Here is a 20,852-nt window from a genome sequence, read left to right as displayed (position 1 = left end):
ACTGTTTTCTAAGCTGTTTTCAAAGGGAAGATCCAAGGCAATGTACATTAGAAGAATAAAAGCGTGAAAAAGTAATGTGCAGCCGAAGGGTCAAAGCATGATTGGATATACGTTGCCCGTTGGATTCCCCCCCCCCCTCCAAAACAGCTTAGAAAATCGTTTTCACCAATTGTCTCAGAATTGTCTATTAACTCTTAGGCGAGACGGCGAGAGTTTGCAAATAATTTTTGTGCTACTTAAGTTCTTAAATTTCGAAATGCAGTAGAATTTTCAATCTCGTCTTTTTTCTAGAAAATGAAAATTTTCCAAAAATTCAAAAAAGTCAGAAAAAACAATTAATCCAAACCTCAATAACGAAAAACCGAAGCATCATTTAATTTCGGAAAAAGACCATAAATGTTTGCCGTTATTAAACTGTTATTTCACCGTTTACCGTTACCGTTGGTAACGGTAAACGTGCTTTTGATAAACGGTAACGGCAACGGTAAACGTGCTTCCACCACAATACAGATTTTCAAAAAACCAAAACATAATGTAATTATTTTATTTTCTATCAAAGTTTTAAATATACAGCAGAAAAAAAAACACAACAACATTTGAACATATTTGAGAATAAAAGGGTAAGAGGGAGGGGGGAAACATGGAATAAGTTGAAAACATGTCATTATCATTAAGAGCTTTTTATGCTGATTTAATATATGTACTAATTTACTCATCCAAAGTTATGTTTACAATTAGGAGTCATTGCTTTTATTTATTTTGACATATACACAGTCGCAATAAAAACCGAGGAATTTGATGAATAACAGTCTTTACTGATTTTACTAACAAATAATGAATAGTTCTACTTCTTTTAAAATTAAAAAAAAAGCATTTGGAAAGAATAAGGTACAGAAACAACCTAGGAAAAATTGAAATATTATAACCATAATCTTAGTACCTTTTAAATTCCAAAGCAAATTTGATTATATGTTTCTAGCATAAATTAGTAATTTATTCATCAATTATCACGAATTAATTATTCACTATTTATTGCGACAGATCAGAAGATACAACACGGCCACAACCCTGAAAAGTGCAACTGTTTAGCGCTGCTGTGTCAATCCTTGGTGGCTTTGTGCTTTAATGAGCTCTTTTTTATCAATGGTTATGTAGGCTCCTTCAAATCATTTTGTTTTTTTTTACATCACAGTTGAAGTATCATTTTCTTGAGAAGTTTTTATCATTCCTTAGAAACATTCACAGTTCTACTTTCATAAAAAAAAATTATAAAAGTTTTATTCAAAAGTTTTGGCTAATAATAATACATTTTTCTTCCCTCTTTTTCTTAAATTAGTTGTTATATTCTTTACCGTACTCATTGAAGTTTCTGCTCAATATTTCTTTTTTTGCATCCGTTGTTCAAGATTACCATCTATGTTTTTTGCTTTAAGTCGTTACAAAAAATTACACAGGTTTATGGTAATTTTAAAATTCCTTTTCTCTGTACTTTTTATTTTACACATTTATATATTTTTGTCTTTTATCTTTCATAATTTTTCTCTTTATATTTAATTAATAAAATATTCTGATATCATTAGACCTAACTTTTATTTCGGCTGTCCCATAAAAAAAACCCCAAAAAAACAAAAAAAAAAAAAAAAAAAAAAAAAAAAAAAAAAAGCCACTGTAAAATAAATACTTTAAATGAAAAGCAAAATAAATGAATAATTATCTAATATTATCATAGGCAGCGCAATAGCGCTGCCTAAGTAAAGAACGATGTGGGCACAATGTATTATTTATTTATTTTTTATCTCCGTACCCGGGCACTTCGTATCGAAGCAGTTGTCGTAGAAACTTCGAAAAGGGCTCATTCAATTGGAAAAATTGGAGTGGCTAGTGCCCTTTTTAATAGTCGAAAGTGATTGGATGGCAACTACCCCCCCCCCCCACCTAGCCCATCATTCCCCCAAACACATCCAATCAAAATTTTGAGATAGCTATTTTGTTAAGCGTAGTTGATTTCCAGATAGAAAATATGTTCTTGAGGAGGAAACTCCCCCACAACCCTCTGGGCAAGGGTTTTAGGTTATGCCCCGAGGGCATATAAGAACGATGTTGGCACAATGTACCATTTATTATTATTTTTTCCTTTAGAGCAGGCCACTTCATATCGAATAAGTTGTCGTAGAAACTTCAAAAAGGGCTCATTCAATTGGAAATTGGAGTGGCTTGTGCCCTTTTTAATAGTCGAAAGTGATTGTAAGGCAACTAACACCCCTTCCACGCCCAATATTTCCTGAAACACATCCAATTAAAATTTTGAGATGGCCATTTTGTTCAGCGTAGTTGATTTCCAGATAGAAATTATTTTTTGAGGAGGACAGTCCTCCAGAGCCTTCAGGGCAAGGGTCGTAAGTTATGCCCTGGAGGCATATAAGGTTTTTTATAGAAGGCGTTGTCGTACAAACTTCAAAAAAGGCTCATTCAATTGGACATTCAAAGGGCTAGTGCCCTTTTCAATAGTCGAAAGTGATTGCAGGCCAAATATCCCCCCCCCACGCCCATTATTCCTTCAAACACATCCAATCAAAATTTTGAGATAGCCATTTTGTTCAGCATAGCTGATTTCCAGATAAAAAATATGTTTTTGAGGAAGACAATCCCCCAAAACCTTCGGGGCACGGGTTTTAAGTTATGCCCCGAGGACATATAAAAACGATGTTGGCACAATGCATCATTTATTATTTTTTTCCTTTAGAGCAGGGTACTTCGTATCGAAAAAGTTGTCGTAGAAACTTTGAAAAGAGCTCATTCAATTGGACATTGGGGTGACTTGTGCCCTTTTTAATAGTCAAAAGTGATTGGAAGGCAACTAATACCCCTTCCACGCCCACCATTTCCCGAAACACATCCAATCAAAATTTTAAGACAGCCATTTTGTTCAGCGTAGTTGATGTTCTAATAGAAATTATGTTTTTGAGGAGACTCCCCCACAGCCTTCAGGACAAGGGTTGTAAGTTATGCCCTGGGATCATATAAGGTTTTTATAGAAGGCATTGTCGTAGCAACTTCAAAAAAGGCTCATTCGATTGGAAATTCAAAGGAATAGTGTTCTTTTTAATAGTCGAAAGTGATTAGAGGGCAACTAACCCCCTCTCACGCCCACCATTTCCCCAAACACATCCAATCAAAATTTTGAGATAGAAATTCTATTCAACGTAGATTTAAATTCTGCAAATTAGGTCTTTGAGGATGACAAGCCCCTCACAGCCCTCAGGGCAAGGTTGTAAGTTACCTGGGGGCATATAAAGTTTTTATAGAACGCGTTGTTGTAGAAACTTCAAAAAAAGGTCATTCGATCAGAAATTAAAATGGCACGTGCCCTTTTTAATAGTCGAAAGTAATTGGAAGGCAACTAACACCTCTTCCATGCCCACCATTTCCCCAAACACATCCAATCAAAATTTTTAGATAGCCATTTTGTTGCTAGAAGTTAAAGTTCAGGAAATTATACCTTTGAGCAGGACACTCCCCCCACTGTCTTCAGGGCCAGGGTTATAAATTATGCCCTGGGGGAATAAGTTTTTATTGAAATCTTTGTCGTAGAAACTTGAAAAAGGGCTCATTTGATTGGAAATTCAAAGGTCTAGTGCCATTTTTAATAGTCAAAAGTGATTTGAGGGCAACTAGCCCCCCTCTCTCGCCCACCTTCTCCTCAAACACATCCAATCAAAACTTTTTGATAGCCATATTGTTCAGTGTTGTGGATTCCCAGATAGAAATTATATTTTTGAGGAGGACAATCCCCCACAGTCCTCAGGACAAGGGTTGTAAGTTATGTCCTGGGGGCATATTAGGTTTTTATAGAACGCGTCGTCGTAGAAACTTCAAAAAGGGCTCATTAGATTGGAAATTGAAATGACTAGTGCTCTTTTTAACAGTCAAAAGGGATTGGAAGGGAACTAACACCCCTTCCACGCCAACAATTCCCCAAACATATCTATTCAATTTTTTTTAGATAATTTCGGAAACCACACTGCCTTTCCGTGACGATACAATAAAAGTTCTAAATAGAGATAAAATCTTTTTTAATAGACAGTGAATAGAAAATTCACAAAAAATACCAGATATTTCGGTCACATATACAGTGACCCTCATCAGTAGTAAAAGTACACTAAAACAATTTAAAACAAAAGTTTATATACGAAATCAAATAAAACTACATATTGTTTAAATCTCTAATTCTTTTTAAAGCAAAGGCGGAAGCTTGCCTCTTCGACCTTCTTGGATTCGGTTCATTAGCGTTCAATGATATAACATTTGGACAAAGGTCAACTATATTGGGTGAATTGAACTTTACTCTGTCAGATCTTAAAAAATTATCATAGACAGAGTTCAATCCAAATTCACCTGTATCCCGATTCAAAGCAAAATTCTTGAATAAGATTTTCTTTATTTCAAAAAATTAATTAAAGAGAAACGGGTTTTAATTTCTGTAAAGCAGTGAATACAAACACTTAATTAAGCAAAAATACTCCGAATATTTCGGCCCCACATCTGGGAGCCTTTCTCAACGAAAAAAAAAATTCTTACATCAACATAAAAAACATACTAAACAAACAAAAGACAAATATAAACAAATTGGAAAAGAAAACTCACAAATTAAATAAACAATTCCATACACTGGCGTATAAACAAAATCAAATGTTTATATTGATTGGAACACGCCTTCTCACAGTATATAAATCGAAATCAATCAAAAAATGAAAATATATTTATACTTAAACTAAAACAATAAAAGTCAGCTAACCCCCGGCCCATAAACCCTAAATAGATCTCACAAGTTCATCACCCGATGTTTGAATTATAAATTGAACAGATTCGTTTGCTTGCAAGGTTAGCTACAGTTCGTTTACCTTTCCCAGCATTTAACCCAGTCTGACCTTTGTCCGCAAGGTCATCTTTCGTATCCGAACTATTATTAAAATTAGTAATGGTTGAAAATTTTACCTGCTTTCTAATTAAACTATTATAAATAGAACTGATCCTAAAATCCCCTTTATCTCTATTGATACTAATGCCCTCCGATATTATTTCTTTTATTTCTATAATTTTACTGAAGCTTTTTATAAGCCCTACAGACGTATCTACTGTTTCTGTCTGATCAAATAAAATAATGTGATGAGGAAAATCATAAAGATGTTCTGCAGCAGCTGACTCAAACGTTTCTTGTGTTTTGTTTTGTTTTAGAGCGCAATCTATGCCATTCTTGTGTTGCTGTAGCCTATTTTCTAAGATCTGTTGTGTTCTTCCCATGTAAAATTTACCACAAGAGCATGGAATTTTGTATACTCCCTTTTGCAAATTTCTCGGTACCTTGTCTTTCCCTTCATTTAACAACGAGCTTATAGTTTGTCCTGATTTAAATGCTGTATTTATATTATGTTTTTTTAATTCTCTTCTTAATTTTTGTGACAATATTGGGATAAAAGGCAAAGTTATGTAATTTGTTTCTTGATTTGACCCATCTTCTTCTAATATTTTTGGTTCCGTCAACTTTTTTTCCTTTTTTCAATTAGTTGAGAAATAATATTTTCCGGATAGCTATTACCTACTAGAATATCCTTAATAAAAATTAGTTCATTGCTTATGTATTCTAGCGATGCTAATTTTAATACCCTATCAACTAAAGAAATAACCACACCCCTTTTTACCTGGATCGGATGATTTGATGCGAAAGACAATTAACGGTTGTTATTACTCGGTTTACGGTAAATTGAAAACGCTAATTCGTTATTATTTCTATGGATCAAAATACCTAGAAACGGTAACTTATTCTCTGTTTCCTTTTCAATTGTAAAAATTAATTCTCCTCCCCGATTATTTAAATGTTCCAAAAAACCTTCAATTTTTGATTCCCCGTAATTCCAAATAACTAAAATATCATCCATATATCTGCCCCAAAATTTAGATTTAAAAAAATATGTTTCTATAGCTAAATTTTCTACATACTCTGCATAAATATTTGCTAACAACGGACTTAAAGGCCCTCCCATTGCTAATCCCCTGATTTAATGGTAAAAACTATCTCTAAACGTGAAATAATTAGTATACCTGCTAGTTATTCTGACTAAATTTAATATAGTTTCCAGTTCAATTCCCGAAGATAATTCTTCTATCTCATTTTTACGTTCCTCAAGTTTTTTGGATAAAATACTAAACTATTTATCAAAAGGAATATACGTATACATGGATTTTATATCAAAACTGAAAAATCTAGATTCTTCTGATATTTCTACAATTGTAAGTTCATCTTTTAAAAATTTAAAAAAAACATATTACAAATACAGCATTTAATCAGGAAAAACTAAAAGCTCGTTGTTAAATAAAGGGAAAGACAAGGTACCCAGAAATTTGCAAATGGGAGTATACAAAATTCCATACTCTTGTGGTAAATTTTATGTGGGAAGAACACAACAGATCTTAGAAAATAGGCTACAGCAACACAAGAATGGCATAGATTGCGCTCTAAAACAAAACAAAACACAAGAAACGTTTGAGTCAGCTGTTGCAGAACATCTTTATGATTTTCCTCATCACAGTATTTTATTTGATAAAACAAAAATAGTCGATACGCCTGTATGAATTTTACAAAGCTTCAGTCAAATTATAGAAATAAAAAAGATCATCTATGTGGGTATTAATATGAATAAAGATGAAGGGGATTTTAAGATAAGTTCTAATAATAATAGTTTAATTAAAAACCAGGTAAAGTTTTCAACCAGTACTAATTTTAATAATAGTTCGGATACGAAAGATGACCTTGCGGACAAAGGTCAGACTGGGTTAAATGCTGGGAAAGGTAAACGAACTGTAGCTAAGCTTGCAAGCAAACGAATCAGTTCAATTTATAATTCAAACATTGGGTGATGAACTTGTGAGATCTATTTAGGGGTTATGAGCCGGGGGTTAGCTGACCTCTATTGTTTTAGTTTAAGTATAAATATATTTTCATTTTTTGATAGATTTCCATTTATATACTGTGAGAAGGCGTGTTCCAATCAATATAAACATTCGTTTTTGTTTATACGCCAGTGAATGGAATTGTTTATTAAATATGTTAGTTTTCTTTTCCTATTTATTTATATTTTTTCTTTTGTTTGTTTAGTATGTTTTTTATGTTGATGTAAGAATTTTTTTTTCCGTTGAGAAAGGCTCCCAGATGTGGGGCCGAAATATTCATAGTATTTTTGCTTAATTAAGTGTTTGTATTCACTGTTTTATAGAAATTAAAACCCGTTTCTCTTTGTTTAATTTTTTGTAAATGGAAAAGCAGTGTGGTCTAAGAAATTATTTCTTTATTTCAAGAGTTTCACGAAAAATTTACTAAATTATCATAGATAGAGTTATTTATGGGGAGGGGAATTAAAAGGATTTTTGGAACATCTTAATTGTTTGGGGGGAGGATTTAAAGTTTACTGTTAAATTGAAAGAGAAAGGGAAACTTACTTTTCTTAATGTTCTTCTTTTTAAAAATCAAAATAGTCTGGATTTTGAAATTTACAGAAGACTTACAAATAACAATAGATTTTTGTCTTATAGTTCCGGTTACGCTCGCCAAGTAAAAATTGGTTTGATCATTTCTTTAACTAACCGGATCTTTAGTATTTGCTCTCCAAAATTTTTTGAGGAGTTGTCTTTTCAAAGGAAAATACTAATAAGCTACATGCATCCAGAGTGGTTAATTAACCAGGCTTTTTCAAAAAGAAGAAAAAGATTTCTAGAGATTTCTAAGGAAGTCTTGGAGACAACTCGGGAGAAGAATGTTTTTTTGTTCCTTACCATATGTCCCCGGGCTAAGTGAAAAACTTAAATGGATTTTACAAAGCAATGGTCTAAGGGTAGCCTTAAAGAGTAATAATACTTTGGGTACTTTTATATATTCTGGGAAAGATCTAACTTGATTGGGGCCACAAAGTGGGGTTTATCAGATCCCATGTACTTGCGAATGCTCATATGTGGGACGTACTAACCAGAGTTTGGAAATGAGATTATTACAACATAAAGATTCTATTTCTTCGGCTTTAAATAAAGATTCTAAGTCTGAAGATTTTACTTCAGCCCTTTCAGAAAATATTTTCAATTTTCCAGACCATTTTATTTTGTTCGAGAATGTCTCTATGATTTCTAGGGATCGGGGTTTAAAGCAAAATTTTCTTGAAACTCTTGAAATAAAGAAAATCTTATTCTAGAATATTGCTTTGATTTGGGATCAGGTGAATTTGGGCTGAACTCTATCTATGATAGTTTATTAAGACCTGAAAGTGTAAAGTTCAATTCACCCAATGTAGTTGACATTTGTCCAAATGTTATATCATTGAATGCTAATGAACCGAATCCAAGAAGGTCAAAGAGGCAAGCTTCCGCCTTTGCTTTAAAAAGAATTAGAGATTTAAACAATAGGTAGTTTTATTTGATTTCGTATGTAAACTTTGTTTTAAATTGTTTTAGTTTAGTTTTACTACTGATTAGACGGTCACTGTATATGTGACCGAAATATCTGGTATTTTTTGTGAATTTTCTATTCACTGTCTATTAAAAAGGATTTTATCCCTATTTAGAACTTTTAGTTTATCATCAAAATTTTTAGATAGCCGTTCCACGCAGTTTAAAATTCAGGAAACTATACCTTTGAGCCGGACACTCCCCCCCCCCCACAGTCTTAAAGGCAAGGGTTATAAGTTATGCCCTGGGGGCATATAAGGTTTTTATTGAAATCTTTGTCGTAGAACCTTGAAAAAGGGCTCATTTGATTGGAAATTCAAAGGGCTAGAACCCTTTTTAATAGTCGAAAGTGATTTGAGGGCAACTAACCCCCCTCTCTCGCCCACCTTTTCCCCGAACACATCAAATCGAAATTTTTAGATAGCCATTTTGTTCAGTGTTGTGGATTCCCAGATAGATATTATATTTTTGAGAAGGACACTCCCCACAGTCCTCAGGGTAAGTGTTGTAAGTTATGTCCTGGGGGAATATAAGGTTTTTATAGAACGCGTCGTTGTCGAAGAAACTTGAAAAAGGGCCCATTCGATAGGAAATTGAAATAGCTAGTACCCTTTTTAAAAGTCGAAAGTTATTGGAAGGCAACTAACATTCCTTCCACGCCCACCATTTCCCCAAACATATCCAATCAAAATTTTGAGACAACCATTTTGTTGTACGCAGTTTAAAGTTCAGGAAATTAAACCTTTGAGCAGGACACTCCCCCCACAGTCTTCAGGGCAAGGGTTTCAAGTTATGCCCTGGGGGCATATAAGGTTTTTATTGACATCTTTGTCGTAGAAACTTGAAAAAGGGCTCATTCCATTGGAAATTCAAAGGGCTAGTGCCCTTTTTAATAGTCGAAAAGGATTTGAGGGCAACTAACCCCCCTCTAAAACCCACTTTTTCCCCAAACACATCCAATCAAAATTTTTAGATAGTCATTTTATTCAATGTAGTTGAAAGTTTTGGAAATTAGGTCTTTAAGGATGACAACCCATCCCTCTCACATCTTTCAGGGCAAGGGTTTTAAATTATGCCCTGGGGACATGTAAGGTTTTATAGAAAGCGATGTTGTAAAAACATCAAAAAGGGCTCATTCAATTGAAAATTGTAAAATTGTCTAGTACCCTTTTAATAGTCGAAAGTGATTGGAGAGCTAACCCCCCTCTGACACCCACCATTTTTCCAAACACATCCAATCAAAATGGAGATATCCATTTTGTTCAACGTAGTCGAAAGTTCTGGAAATTAGGTCTTTTAGGATGATAACCCCATCAGAGCCCCAAGTGCAAGGGTTGTAAGCTATGCCCTGGGGGCATATACGGTTTTTTATTGAAAGCGTTGTCGTAGAAACTTCAAAAGGGCTCATTTGATTGGAAATTGAAAGGGCTAGTGCCTTTTTTAATAGTTGAAAGTGATTGGAGAAAGTCTAACGACCCTCTCACGCCCACCATTTCCCCCGATATATCCAATCAAAATTTTGTGATAGCCATTTTGTTTAACGTAGTTTAAATTTCTGGAAATTAGGTCTTAGAGGATGACAACCAACCTCACAGCCATTAGGGTAAGGGTTTTAATTTATGCCCTGGGGGCACATAAGGTGTTTATAGGAAGTATTGTCATAGAAACTCAAAAAGGGCTCATTCGATTGGCATTTGATTGGCAATCCAAAGGCCTAGCGCTCTTTTATAGTCGAAAGTGATTGTAAGGCTTGACATTTTTATAGCAAAGATCGATGTGGGTATGATGTTTTATTTTGTTGTTGTTTAGACCAGGGCACTTTGTATCGAAGGAGTTGTCATAGGAACTTCGAAAAGGTCTCATTCGATTGAAAATAAAAAGGGCTGATGCCCTTTTTAATAGTCGAAAGTGATTGGAGGGAAACTAATCCCCCTCCCATTCATTTGTATTTGAAAAAAAATACAAATGAATGTGCATTGGCAGTTTAATATACATATACTATTGTTTAATAATAAAAAGGTTAGTATTATTTGATTTATTAAAGTTATAAAAGTAAAAAAATTTATTTTTTTTCAGTAAAGTGCAAATTATGTTCTGGCCTTGGGAAGGCATGGGGGGGTTTGAGCCCAAATTATGTTAATTTCTGCACGTTTTGAGTTTGACTCGGTTATTTATTGTAATTTCTGTTCGTTTTGGGTTTCATTTATCTATCCATGCTGATTTGTGGTAGTTTCGCGCTTGGTAGATTATTTGATTTTATTTTTGCTCATTTTTTGTTTAATCGAGTTCTTTACTTTTCTTTGAAAAACATTTTTTTTGGAAAAAGTTTTTTTAATTAATATTAATAAAAAGTTATCGAAACACTTATTAGTAATTAAAAATAAAAAATTTCATAAATAAATAATTAATCTTGGCAATAACTAAATCATAAAATCCATTAAACACTTAAAACATTGGAACTTAAAACGAACAGAAATTATTCCTTATATGAAAGGGGATGCCTCCTCCTCAACACCTCGCTCTTTACGCTTAAGTTTTTTTCAGTACTTTTGAAAAAAAGCTTCCAATTAAACGAACAGAGTGTTTACGAAGTCGTTCTGCAAGAATTGGGAAAAAATTTAAATATTAGCACAAACAGCAAGGTCTTGAGGAGGAGACACCCCCCTTCATATATGGAATAATTTCTGTTAGTTTTAAGTTTTAATGTCGCTCCTTACTTTATGTAAAAAAAAATGTTTTTTTTATTTAATTTCTGAAAGTTTTTGAATACTACTACTACTAAAAACTTACCACAGCGCCAAACCAGCTGAGGCCAACACAGCTACGCACGCTCCTCCCCCATCCCAATCTATTCAAAGCCTCCTTTTTTATACCCGCCCACGAAGTTACCGTTTCCTTTAAATCTTTTTTTATGACGTCCTCCCATCCCCAGAACAGGACGACCTGCTTTCCGTTTAGCCCTAGACGGCTGGCTGAAAAGAACAATCTTCGTTTTCTACACCAAATTTACCTAGGCTAGGATACCATCTATCCCTATTTCTACCAATCTGACTGTTAAAATCTCCCAGTAAAAACCTCATATTTCTAACTGGGACCCTGTCTATTTGCTCCTGTAACTGTAAGTAAAATTCATCTGAGTCACTACTATCTCCGTCACTCGGTTCTACACGGGCGTATACTACTATAACTGATACCCCGAACTTTTTTGTCACAAAATTAGCAATTAGTATTCTATTACTAATACCTTCCCAGCCTAAACAAGACTTAGTAGCTTCCTTATTCATAATGAGCCCTCCTACATGTCTATGTAACCCACACAGACAAGGAGGAGAGGATTCTTTAAATCATTGAAATTATTTTCGCCTCAGGAAAAGCAATGATCCCAGATACCAGTGCAGGACGGAGACCACATTTCTTCTCAAGCCTAAGCCGAAGTGCTTAAGCCAGCTTAGAACCGAACAGCAAGAAGTCTCTGGGACCTCCATGAATGGAGGCTTTGTGCAGTCCTGGGCCCATCTTGGTCACAACATGGTTTTTAGCACTTGGTGATGCTCTTCTATCAGCAAGAGTCGAAATCCTGAACAGACAATCTCAAGCCTATTACCTCCGAATCATTATATATTCATGCTCACAAATATTATGCTGCTACGAGGAGGCAGCCCATAATAAATAAATTAGTTAGGAAGAGGTTTTTCAGCCCGAAGACGCCCATCAAAACATAAAAAAACAGAAAAATTATCCATTAGTAAGACTGTGTTGTTTACTAGGCTATAATTTCCTCGAGGGGCGCCACTCCTCAAGTGGGAATTGAGTTGACCACAAGGTCCCCAGTCTTACTGGTACCCCAAAAGGGTCAAGGCAGCCCTTTCCAGAGGCCGTTGTCCATAGATCTGAATCTTACACCCTGCCGCAGTTGTCCTCCTGTAGAGGATCCTCCAGCGATGGTGTTCTTCATCACCATGCAATTTAACCCATAAGTGGGAGAAGGTTTGTAACTCATGGAACTTGTGGACAAGCCAGTGGGCCCTTTTGAGTGTACTTTTGATGGGCTTTCTTCCTCCTCCGCCTGTATTTATGACCCTGGGCGAGGGTGCCCCAGTTTCTATTATGGACCCCCAGGGACAAGGTTCCCCCTTGGTCCGTGCCTCCTATGGAAGTACCCTACATATCAGTAGGGCGTTCCCCTGTCACCAACTGGGAACATGCTGAAATGTCTGGGGGAGGCCAGGAGCATAAGAAAGAAATTAATTAAAAATATTGTGTTTCCTTTAAACATGGAGGATGATAAAGTCTTCTGTATTACTTTTTAAACATCAAATTATTATAGAAGTATGAATAAATTTATACAGAAGACTTTTTGGTTTTCTTTTCTAATATAACTCAACATTGGGTTCCTGCCAACATTGCCAAGAAGAAAGTCACTTATCTTGAAGATCAGAATAAATTCACTGATCTCGAAGAGCAGAAGACTAATGATCTAAAGAAGGCAATAAGAGGTAAATTGAATAAAGTGACGCCTGAAAACTTTGAAAAAATTCCAAGGACATTTGGGCTATAGATGTTGATACAGAGGAAAGATTAAGGGCTATAATTCAAATCTTCTTTGACATTAGCCTTGATGAAACAAAGTATGCTCATATTTACGCTGAACTTTGTAAAGGGATGGCTGAGAAGGAAGTGCCCTCAACTAGTGGAACAGCGAAAATCAGCTTCAAGAAACTTCTTCTCGACAGATGTCTGGAGAATTTAGAAAAGGAGAAAAATAAAGAAGAAGCAATTGTATCTAAAGAAAGAGCCATACAAGAAGCCAACACGGAAGAAGAAAAGAAAAAATTACAAATGGAATTGGACGAGACAAAAGTAGTAATAAAACATATGTTGTTAGGAAACAGCAAATTTATTGGTGAATTATTCAAACTTGGGATGGTAAGGGAAGAAATCATGAATTTTAGTATGTCTAAGCTCCTTAAATCTCGTGATGAGGAGCAACTGACATGGCTTTGTAATTTAATTTCTACGATAGGTGAAACATATGAAGAAAAATACCATGTAAAATACCAAAGAACAGTTGCTGAATAAAAAAGTTGGAGAAAGCAATCTCGGATACAGCGGACGAAACTTGATGAATATTTTGAAGCAATGAGGAATTTGAGCCAGGACGAATATTTGTCAATTCGTGTTCGATTTCCCATTATGAATGTTTTAGAACTAAAGGAAAATCGATGGATTCCGCGAAAACAAGAAGGACCAACACCAATTGTTGAAATTCGTAGAGAAGTACCAAAAGAAAGACTTGAAAATAAACCAAAAGAAAGGCTTCAAGAGGGAGTCCTTTTGCATGACGGTATTATCAACAGCGTCAGATGGGCTATCCATCGCAAAAACGAGATCTAGGTCAGAAAAACAAATCTAGGTTAGCTGTTGATGACGAAAGTTGGCAAACTAGCCATGGGAATAAAGGCCTATATAATGGCCAAGATCTTTCTTCTTACCGTCCGTCTCCGAGGATGACTAAGGAACCGCAAAGAAAGGAAATAGGACCACCCAATCACTGGAGTAAAAGGGCTGGCTCGGCTCTAGTGGCAGTACAAACAGTTGGTGGAAGATATGCAGCACTATTAGACGATGAAGATACGTCAATGTCTAGTTGAAGTGCGGCAAATATTAGACTTGTCTCTCCTCGTTCTTTTTATTAGTTTGAAAAATCTGGGTTTCACGAAAGGTTCACATTGAAGCCTGTCCTAAGCATCCATCCTCTACGACGAGATAATGCTCGCAAAAAGTTTTCATCACAATCTGGAAATTAACTTTATATTAAAGGAATCAAGCACTGAGGACGAAATTCCAGGGATCAAGATCGTACTTCATCAGGCCAAAAAAGTCTACCTAGTTTTGTTAGGGACGCTGTTGTACAATATAAAATCCTGGTTGTTTTTTTGTGTATAATGTAAATTTTATGTTTACTGTGTGACCAATAAAATGTTGGTACCTGGAATCTTAATAGTTTTTCTTGAACCATATTGTACATATTAGGATTTACATAAGATATATATTAATCATAGCGAAACACTAGAATAAATATAACATAAATATATTCTTTAGAGAAGTAAAATAACCATAATCTTATATGTATTTTGTGTCTAGAAAACCAAAATATTCAAGCTTAGTACATATCTTTGTTAGAAATTGGACGAGCTTCAATAATCTTATATCATAGGCAGCGCAATCGCGCTGCCCAAGTAAAGAACGATATTGGCACAATGTATTAACTTTTTTTTCCTTTAGACCGGGGCACTTCGTATCGAAGGAGTTTCAAAGGCTCATTCGATTAGAAATTGGAGTGGCTTATGACCTTATTAATAGTCGAAAGTGAATAGAAGGCAACTAACACCCCTTCCACGCCAACCATTTCCCCAAACACATCCAATCAAACTTTAAAGATAACCATTTTGTTCAGCGTAGTTGATTTCCAGATAAAAATTACGTTTTTGAGGAGGACAACCCCCCCACAGCCCTCAGGTCAAGGGCTGTAAGTTATGCCCCTGGGGCACACAAGGTCTTTTATAGAAAGCGTTGTTGTAGAAACTTCAAAAAAGGCTCATTCGATTGGAAATTGACATGGCTAGTGCCCTTTATTATAGCCAAAAGTGATTAGAAGGCAACTAACACCCCTTCCCCGCCCACCATTTATCCAAACACATCCAATCAGAATTTTGAGATTTTGTTCAAAGTAGTTGAAAGGTCCGGAAATTGTATCTAAGAGGATGACACTCTGCCCAAAGCGCTCAGGATAAAAAAGGGCGGGGAGGGTGCCGAGCTGCCCTCCAATTTTTTGGGTTCCTTAAAAAGGGCACTAGAACTTTCAATTTTATTTACGAACGTTTTTATTAGTAATAAATATACGTAACCTACGAATTTTCTCCCAATTCTTTAAGACCGACTTCTGAAACACTATTTTGGTTTAATTGGGACAACGATAAGCTTTTTTCCCTATAATGCTGAATCAGCATTACAAGCCCATTCTTTTGATATATGTTTATTGACATCAAAATTCCGCTTTTTAAAGTTTCGATTACTATTGAGTCGTATCGCTTGTTTTTTTTATTACGTGTATGTTATTGCGTATATGAGGGGGTTCGCCCCCTAGTCAATACCTCGCTCTTTACGCTAAAGTTCAAATTTTGTTCGAATGGCAAACCCCTGAATCACAAAGGCCGTTTAATTAGAATAGATAGCTCTTTTGAAAGTACTAAGAAAAATCTAGCTTAAAGAGCGAGGTATTGACTAGGGGGCGAACCCCTTCATATATGTAATAATTTTTGTCGTTTTAAGTTTTAATGTTGCTCCTTACTTTCAGTAGACAATTTTTTTTTTTTTTTTTTTTTTTTTTTTTTGATCGTTTTTTACATATTGCTGAGAAATCTTGCACCCCCTTCATAGAAATTTCCCTTCCGCCAAAAAACATCCTTCATAGAAAGATCCTCCCACTTAGCACCTTCCTCCCACCCCCCCTCCCCCCCCCCCCGAAAAAAATACCTTCTGAAAACGCCTGTATACTTCCCAATAACCAATATTATATGTAAACAATGGGCAAAGTTCATAACTTGCAGCCCTTCCCCCGGGAACTGTGGTGGATGAGGTCATCCTCAAAGACATGTTTATTAGATTTTATTAGATTACCACGAACTGTTTGATTCGCGTATACAGAAATGCACATTTTTCAGCAGTTACGAGCGTGGCCATTGCCAAAGAAACCCGCTGAAAAGTAATATACGAAAGCCTTACGTAAATTGTAGGTTTTTGAATGAATTCTCTGCATTCAAACATGTCCAAAACCTTTTTTTTTACTCCAGCAATAATTTCAGAAGAAGCAACAGATTCTCAGACAGAGATGTAATCCTAACTTGGTTCGGTACAGAAAGAGACGAAGAAATAGGAAGATGAGAGGGTCTGATGGGAAGAAGGATGCTTTTTTTTATAACATAAGGAAATGATGCATACTTTTACCCAATTTTTTGAAAGGGGGTGCGGGAAGAAATCAATAACCTCAAGAGATGCATGGTTTCAAAGAAATACTCTGATACAATCAGTAGGGAAATAGTGTCTTTAAAAATAACTGCGTAGATTTTACTGATCAATAAAATTTGATCAGTAAAATACTGAAAAAAGAAATAGTATCATTAAAAATAACTGCTCAAATTTTACTGATCAGTAAAATTTGACCTGTAAAATACTGAAATAAGGAAATAGTGTCTTTGAAAATAATTGCTCAAATTTTACTGATCAGCAAAATACTGAAATAAGGAAATAGTGTCTTTGAAAACAATTGCTCAAATTTTACTGATCAGCAAAATACTGAAATAAGGAAATAGTGTCTTTGAAAATAATTGCTCAAATTTTACTGATCAGCAAAATACTGAAATAAGGAAATAGTGTCTTTGAAAACAATTGCTCAAATTTTACTGATCAGCAAAATACTGAAATAAGGAAATAGTGTCTTTGAAAACAATTGCTCAAATTTTACTGATCAGCAAAATACTGAAATAAGGAAATAGTGTCTTTGAAAATAATTGCTCAAATTTTACTGATCAGCAAAATACTGAAATAAGGAAATAGTGTCTTTGAAAATAATTGCTCAAATTTTACTGATCAGCAAAATTCTGAAATAAGGAAATAGTGTCTTTGAAAATAATTGCTCAAATTTAACTGATCAGCAAAATACTGAAATAAGGAAATAGTGTCTTTGAAAATAATTGCTCAAATTTTACTGATCAGCAAAATACTAAAATAAGGAAATAGTGTCTTTGAAAATAATTGCTCAAATTTTATTGATCAGTAAAATTTACGGATCAGTAATACTTCCAGAGTAGGTCTCTGATCCAAATCTCCCTGATTCACATCTGCGCCTTGGGTTGCGCCGCAATGGAAATTTGACAATGGTTATAAGCAATAGCTGGAACCTAATAAAAACAATATCTTTTTTCAATGAAAAAAGATATTGTTTTTGTAAGTATAAAATAAATATATTTGAATTGGTAATAAATTTTAGTCAGACATACTTGATAAGGTCCTCCAAGAAAATCTGGAATAAATTCTTCTGGTATATAATCTAATAAACCACCAGATTCAGAATAGTCCGTCCCACCGTGGAAAAGTATTTTGGTTCGTGTAACATCATCTGAAAGATTAAGTAAGCTCAATCACAGACACTGATACATATAATATATATATATATATATATATATATATATATATATATATATATATATATATATATATATATATATATATATATATATATATATATATATATATATATGTATCACCACCTGCACACCAGTAACATTAGCAAATTCTATATCTATGCATGAAAACCATTTCAGCAATCATGTAAATTTAATAAAACCAATTTGTATAGTAAAATTACTTTTTACGTTAATTCGAGGAAATTATATAAAACAAGAAGTGAATGGAAACCATATTTTGGAATACTACAAGTACAAGAATAGAATTTGTCTTTCCAGCTTCTGTTTTCCTATTTCTCGAAGTCATACTTAGTTTTGTCAGTCCTACAACAGGCAACAATTATTCAATATATTTATGATTTGTAGTATTTAATTTTTTGAAGCTGTTGAAATATACCTTTTTTCACATTTTCAAACAAAAAAATCCGTTGATATCCCCCCCTCCGCGTCTTACTCCTGAGATATGTGTACACCAACAGTGCTTTATTGCACATCGATTTCAGCTTTAGTTCGATACATTTTTCTTGGCATGCTTAAGCACCATTTTTAGCTTTAAACGTGCAATAGGATAAAATTTTAAAATAAGCTGGAAAATTTATCTATAGTTAAAAATGTACTATTTAGTATGTAACGCCTATTAAGAAAGGTAACTAACAAAAGAGCTTCCCTTCATTTTAGTTCTCTCATAAAATTGGTTATATTGGGTAACTTCGTACAGCCATTAAAAGACGGGATCCTTCAGCCATTCTTCAGCTCAATGTGCTTGCTCCTTTCTTGCTTGTTACCTTTGTGATAAATACTGGCCGTTTTTAAGGCGTGCGCTTTTATTTTTGTCTTTGTTAAGTTTTATTTTTCTTTTTGCTTGTGTTACGTTAGTTTGTTTTCTTTTCTTTTCCCGTTGGCAAACGCTTTCGGAGATGAAGCCAAAATATTCTAATTTTCAGTATTTATTATATCAATTTTTAGTATTATTTAAAAATCATGTCCGTTTTATACATTTTATTTCAATTGCAATGGGCTTGCATGCGATGCAGCAAAAGGGTCGCAGGCACAAAAGACCTGCTCATAATTTTTTTAAGTCCCACTTAACTAAACAGAACAGCCAATGTGTCCGTAAAGTCAGTCGCACACTAGAAGAATCACTTGTTAGTAAAGTGATAAGAGTCACTTCTGTAAGTCACTTACCAAAACGTTCGTGATGTCTTGCTCAAACATTGATGCTAACTAATAGCATGAATATCTAGCCATTACGAGGATTATACCAAACCGGAAATAATTGATCAAAGCAGTCATAAAACTTAAAAAACCCACAAAGAATAAACGAATTAAAAAGAATAAACGAAAGAATAAAAAAATAAACGAAATAAACGAAAAGAATAAAGAATATTACGTGAACAAGACAAAAATTTAAAGGAAAATAATAAAATATCAATGTCTCGGTGGAGGGGGGGGGGGCACTATCCTAAAGGCTCTGTTCCATGTTGACGTCCCTGACGTTGTTTTATTACTCTACATTTACTAAATCTAAAGAATATAAAAGCAATGCATTATCTTCTAAGTATACTCTTATCTAATAAAATATGATAAATCTCCGAGCAAAACTTTTATTCAGCGACCTTTACTACTCGATACATTTGAGTAAAATGTCGACACTTATTTATCATTACAAGAACCAAAGTCGGGTTTGTAAATGTGCGAGAGCAATCTCACCCCCCTCCTTTAAATACTTTGAGCTAATGCATCAACTATTCACTTTCCCGAACTTTTTCAGTATTCCACTAGCATTCATTCAGTGAACACCTAGCTTGAAAACGGATATTTTATAGTCTCTGAACAATAAAGAACTGGTTTCTTCAACTAAACGGATTAAGACACAGGTGAAATTTGTTGCGCCATTGACTTTTCTTGAGTAAACCTACTGTGAGCGAATTGATCTGTGTTCACCTTTGGTGCCAAACTAATTGGTATTGAAATAGACTGATATTAGTGGATTATATAGAATATTTTGGATATATATTATTGAATCTTTGGAACATTATTTCAACTAAACTTTTCAGTAAGGTTCTTAACTTAGATAAAGATAAGTTGCTTTTACTTTTGTCCTCTCCTTAATAGGAAATGCCTGCATTCAAAGAGTTTGATATTGCGTTAGCTAACTTCAAAAATTATCCACATTGGCCAGTAAAGATACTAAAAGTGTCCAAGGATAGCAAAGGAAAGCCATAATATTTGGTATTTTGCTATGGGACACATGATGAATACAGACTTGTTGAAGCCAACTTGGCAGAATATAATCCAAGCGTTAGCCGAACTTCAACAAAACATACTGCAGGTGTAAAGGCTGCATTTGAAGAATTGAAAAATTCACCCGATATTTATAAATCCCTTTCCAAGACATATAATGCATTAACAATTAAGGAATCTAATGAAGGAGAATGTGCTTCGTTGATGGATAAAGTCACTTCTACGGAACTTGACCTGGAAAAAACTAAGCGAGAGTTACTGCAAAATATAACTAAGAAGGTTAATGGAAGGTTTTCGGATGCTGATTCTTTCCGCCAGTCATCCCACGACATTATTTGTCAAATATATGACGCGATTACTCTTGAATATCAACCAAAATTTGAAAAAAATTGAACAATCGCTGAAAACTCTTCACAACCAATTTATAAATCAAGAAGAAAAATCATGAACATTGAGATGAAACTAGATGCATTTGAACAAGAAGTGCTGCTTGATTCGCTGATTTTGCATGGTGTTAAGCAGCAGTCCGGATCTGACCTCCAATCAACAATCCAGCAAGTTTTCGTAACCAAAATGAACCTGACTGAAATTAATGTTGCCCAAATTAGAAACATCTACAGATTCAAAATATCTCCTGCTTTAACCGACGCCTCCCTAAACGACAAAGTCCCTCCTGTTTTAGCTAAATTTGTGAATAGTGATATAGCGAAGAAAGTCTTCAAAGTAAAAGCCAAGTTAGCTTCAAGTGAAATTTTCCTATCTGAAGTATTGACAAAGAGGCGACGTGAGATCCTATATGCCGCTAAGGACAAATTTGGTCATAGAAATGTTTGGATTGATCGTGGGCAAATTTTGGCAAGGCCTAATGGTGAA

General features: G+C 34.6%; 1 protein-coding gene and 1 pseudogene across 3 annotated transcripts in view; one reads left to right on the top strand and one right to left on the bottom strand.

The window, feature by feature from the left end:
- The window catches only part of retm (real-time), a 126,855-nt gene that overhangs the window by 27,966 nt on the left and 78,037 nt on the right, over nt 1–20,852 (bottom strand). For all 3 annotated transcript variants that reach the window (XM_089088275.1, XM_089088284.1, XM_089088292.1), the window contains exon 12: nt 17,550–17,668. In XM_089088275.1, coding sequence (XP_088944401.1) covers nt 17,550–17,668 — 119 coding nt within the window. The remainder of the gene's footprint in view (nt 1–17,549; nt 17,669–20,852) is intronic.
- Nucleotides 397–14,186, top strand: LOC148957032 (eukaryotic translation initiation factor 4 gamma 1-like; annotated as a pseudogene).

The sequence above is a fragment of the Artemia sp. Qi Xiang Cuo genome, chromosome 1, assembly GCF_049724085.1.
Source record: "Artemia sp. Qi Xiang Cuo chromosome 1, ASM4972408v1, whole genome shotgun sequence".
Classification (NCBI taxonomy): Eukaryota; Metazoa; Arthropoda; class Branchiopoda; order Anostraca; family Artemiidae; genus Artemia; species Artemia sp. Qi Xiang Cuo.
This window is presented reverse-complemented; position numbering and strand designations above follow the sequence as displayed.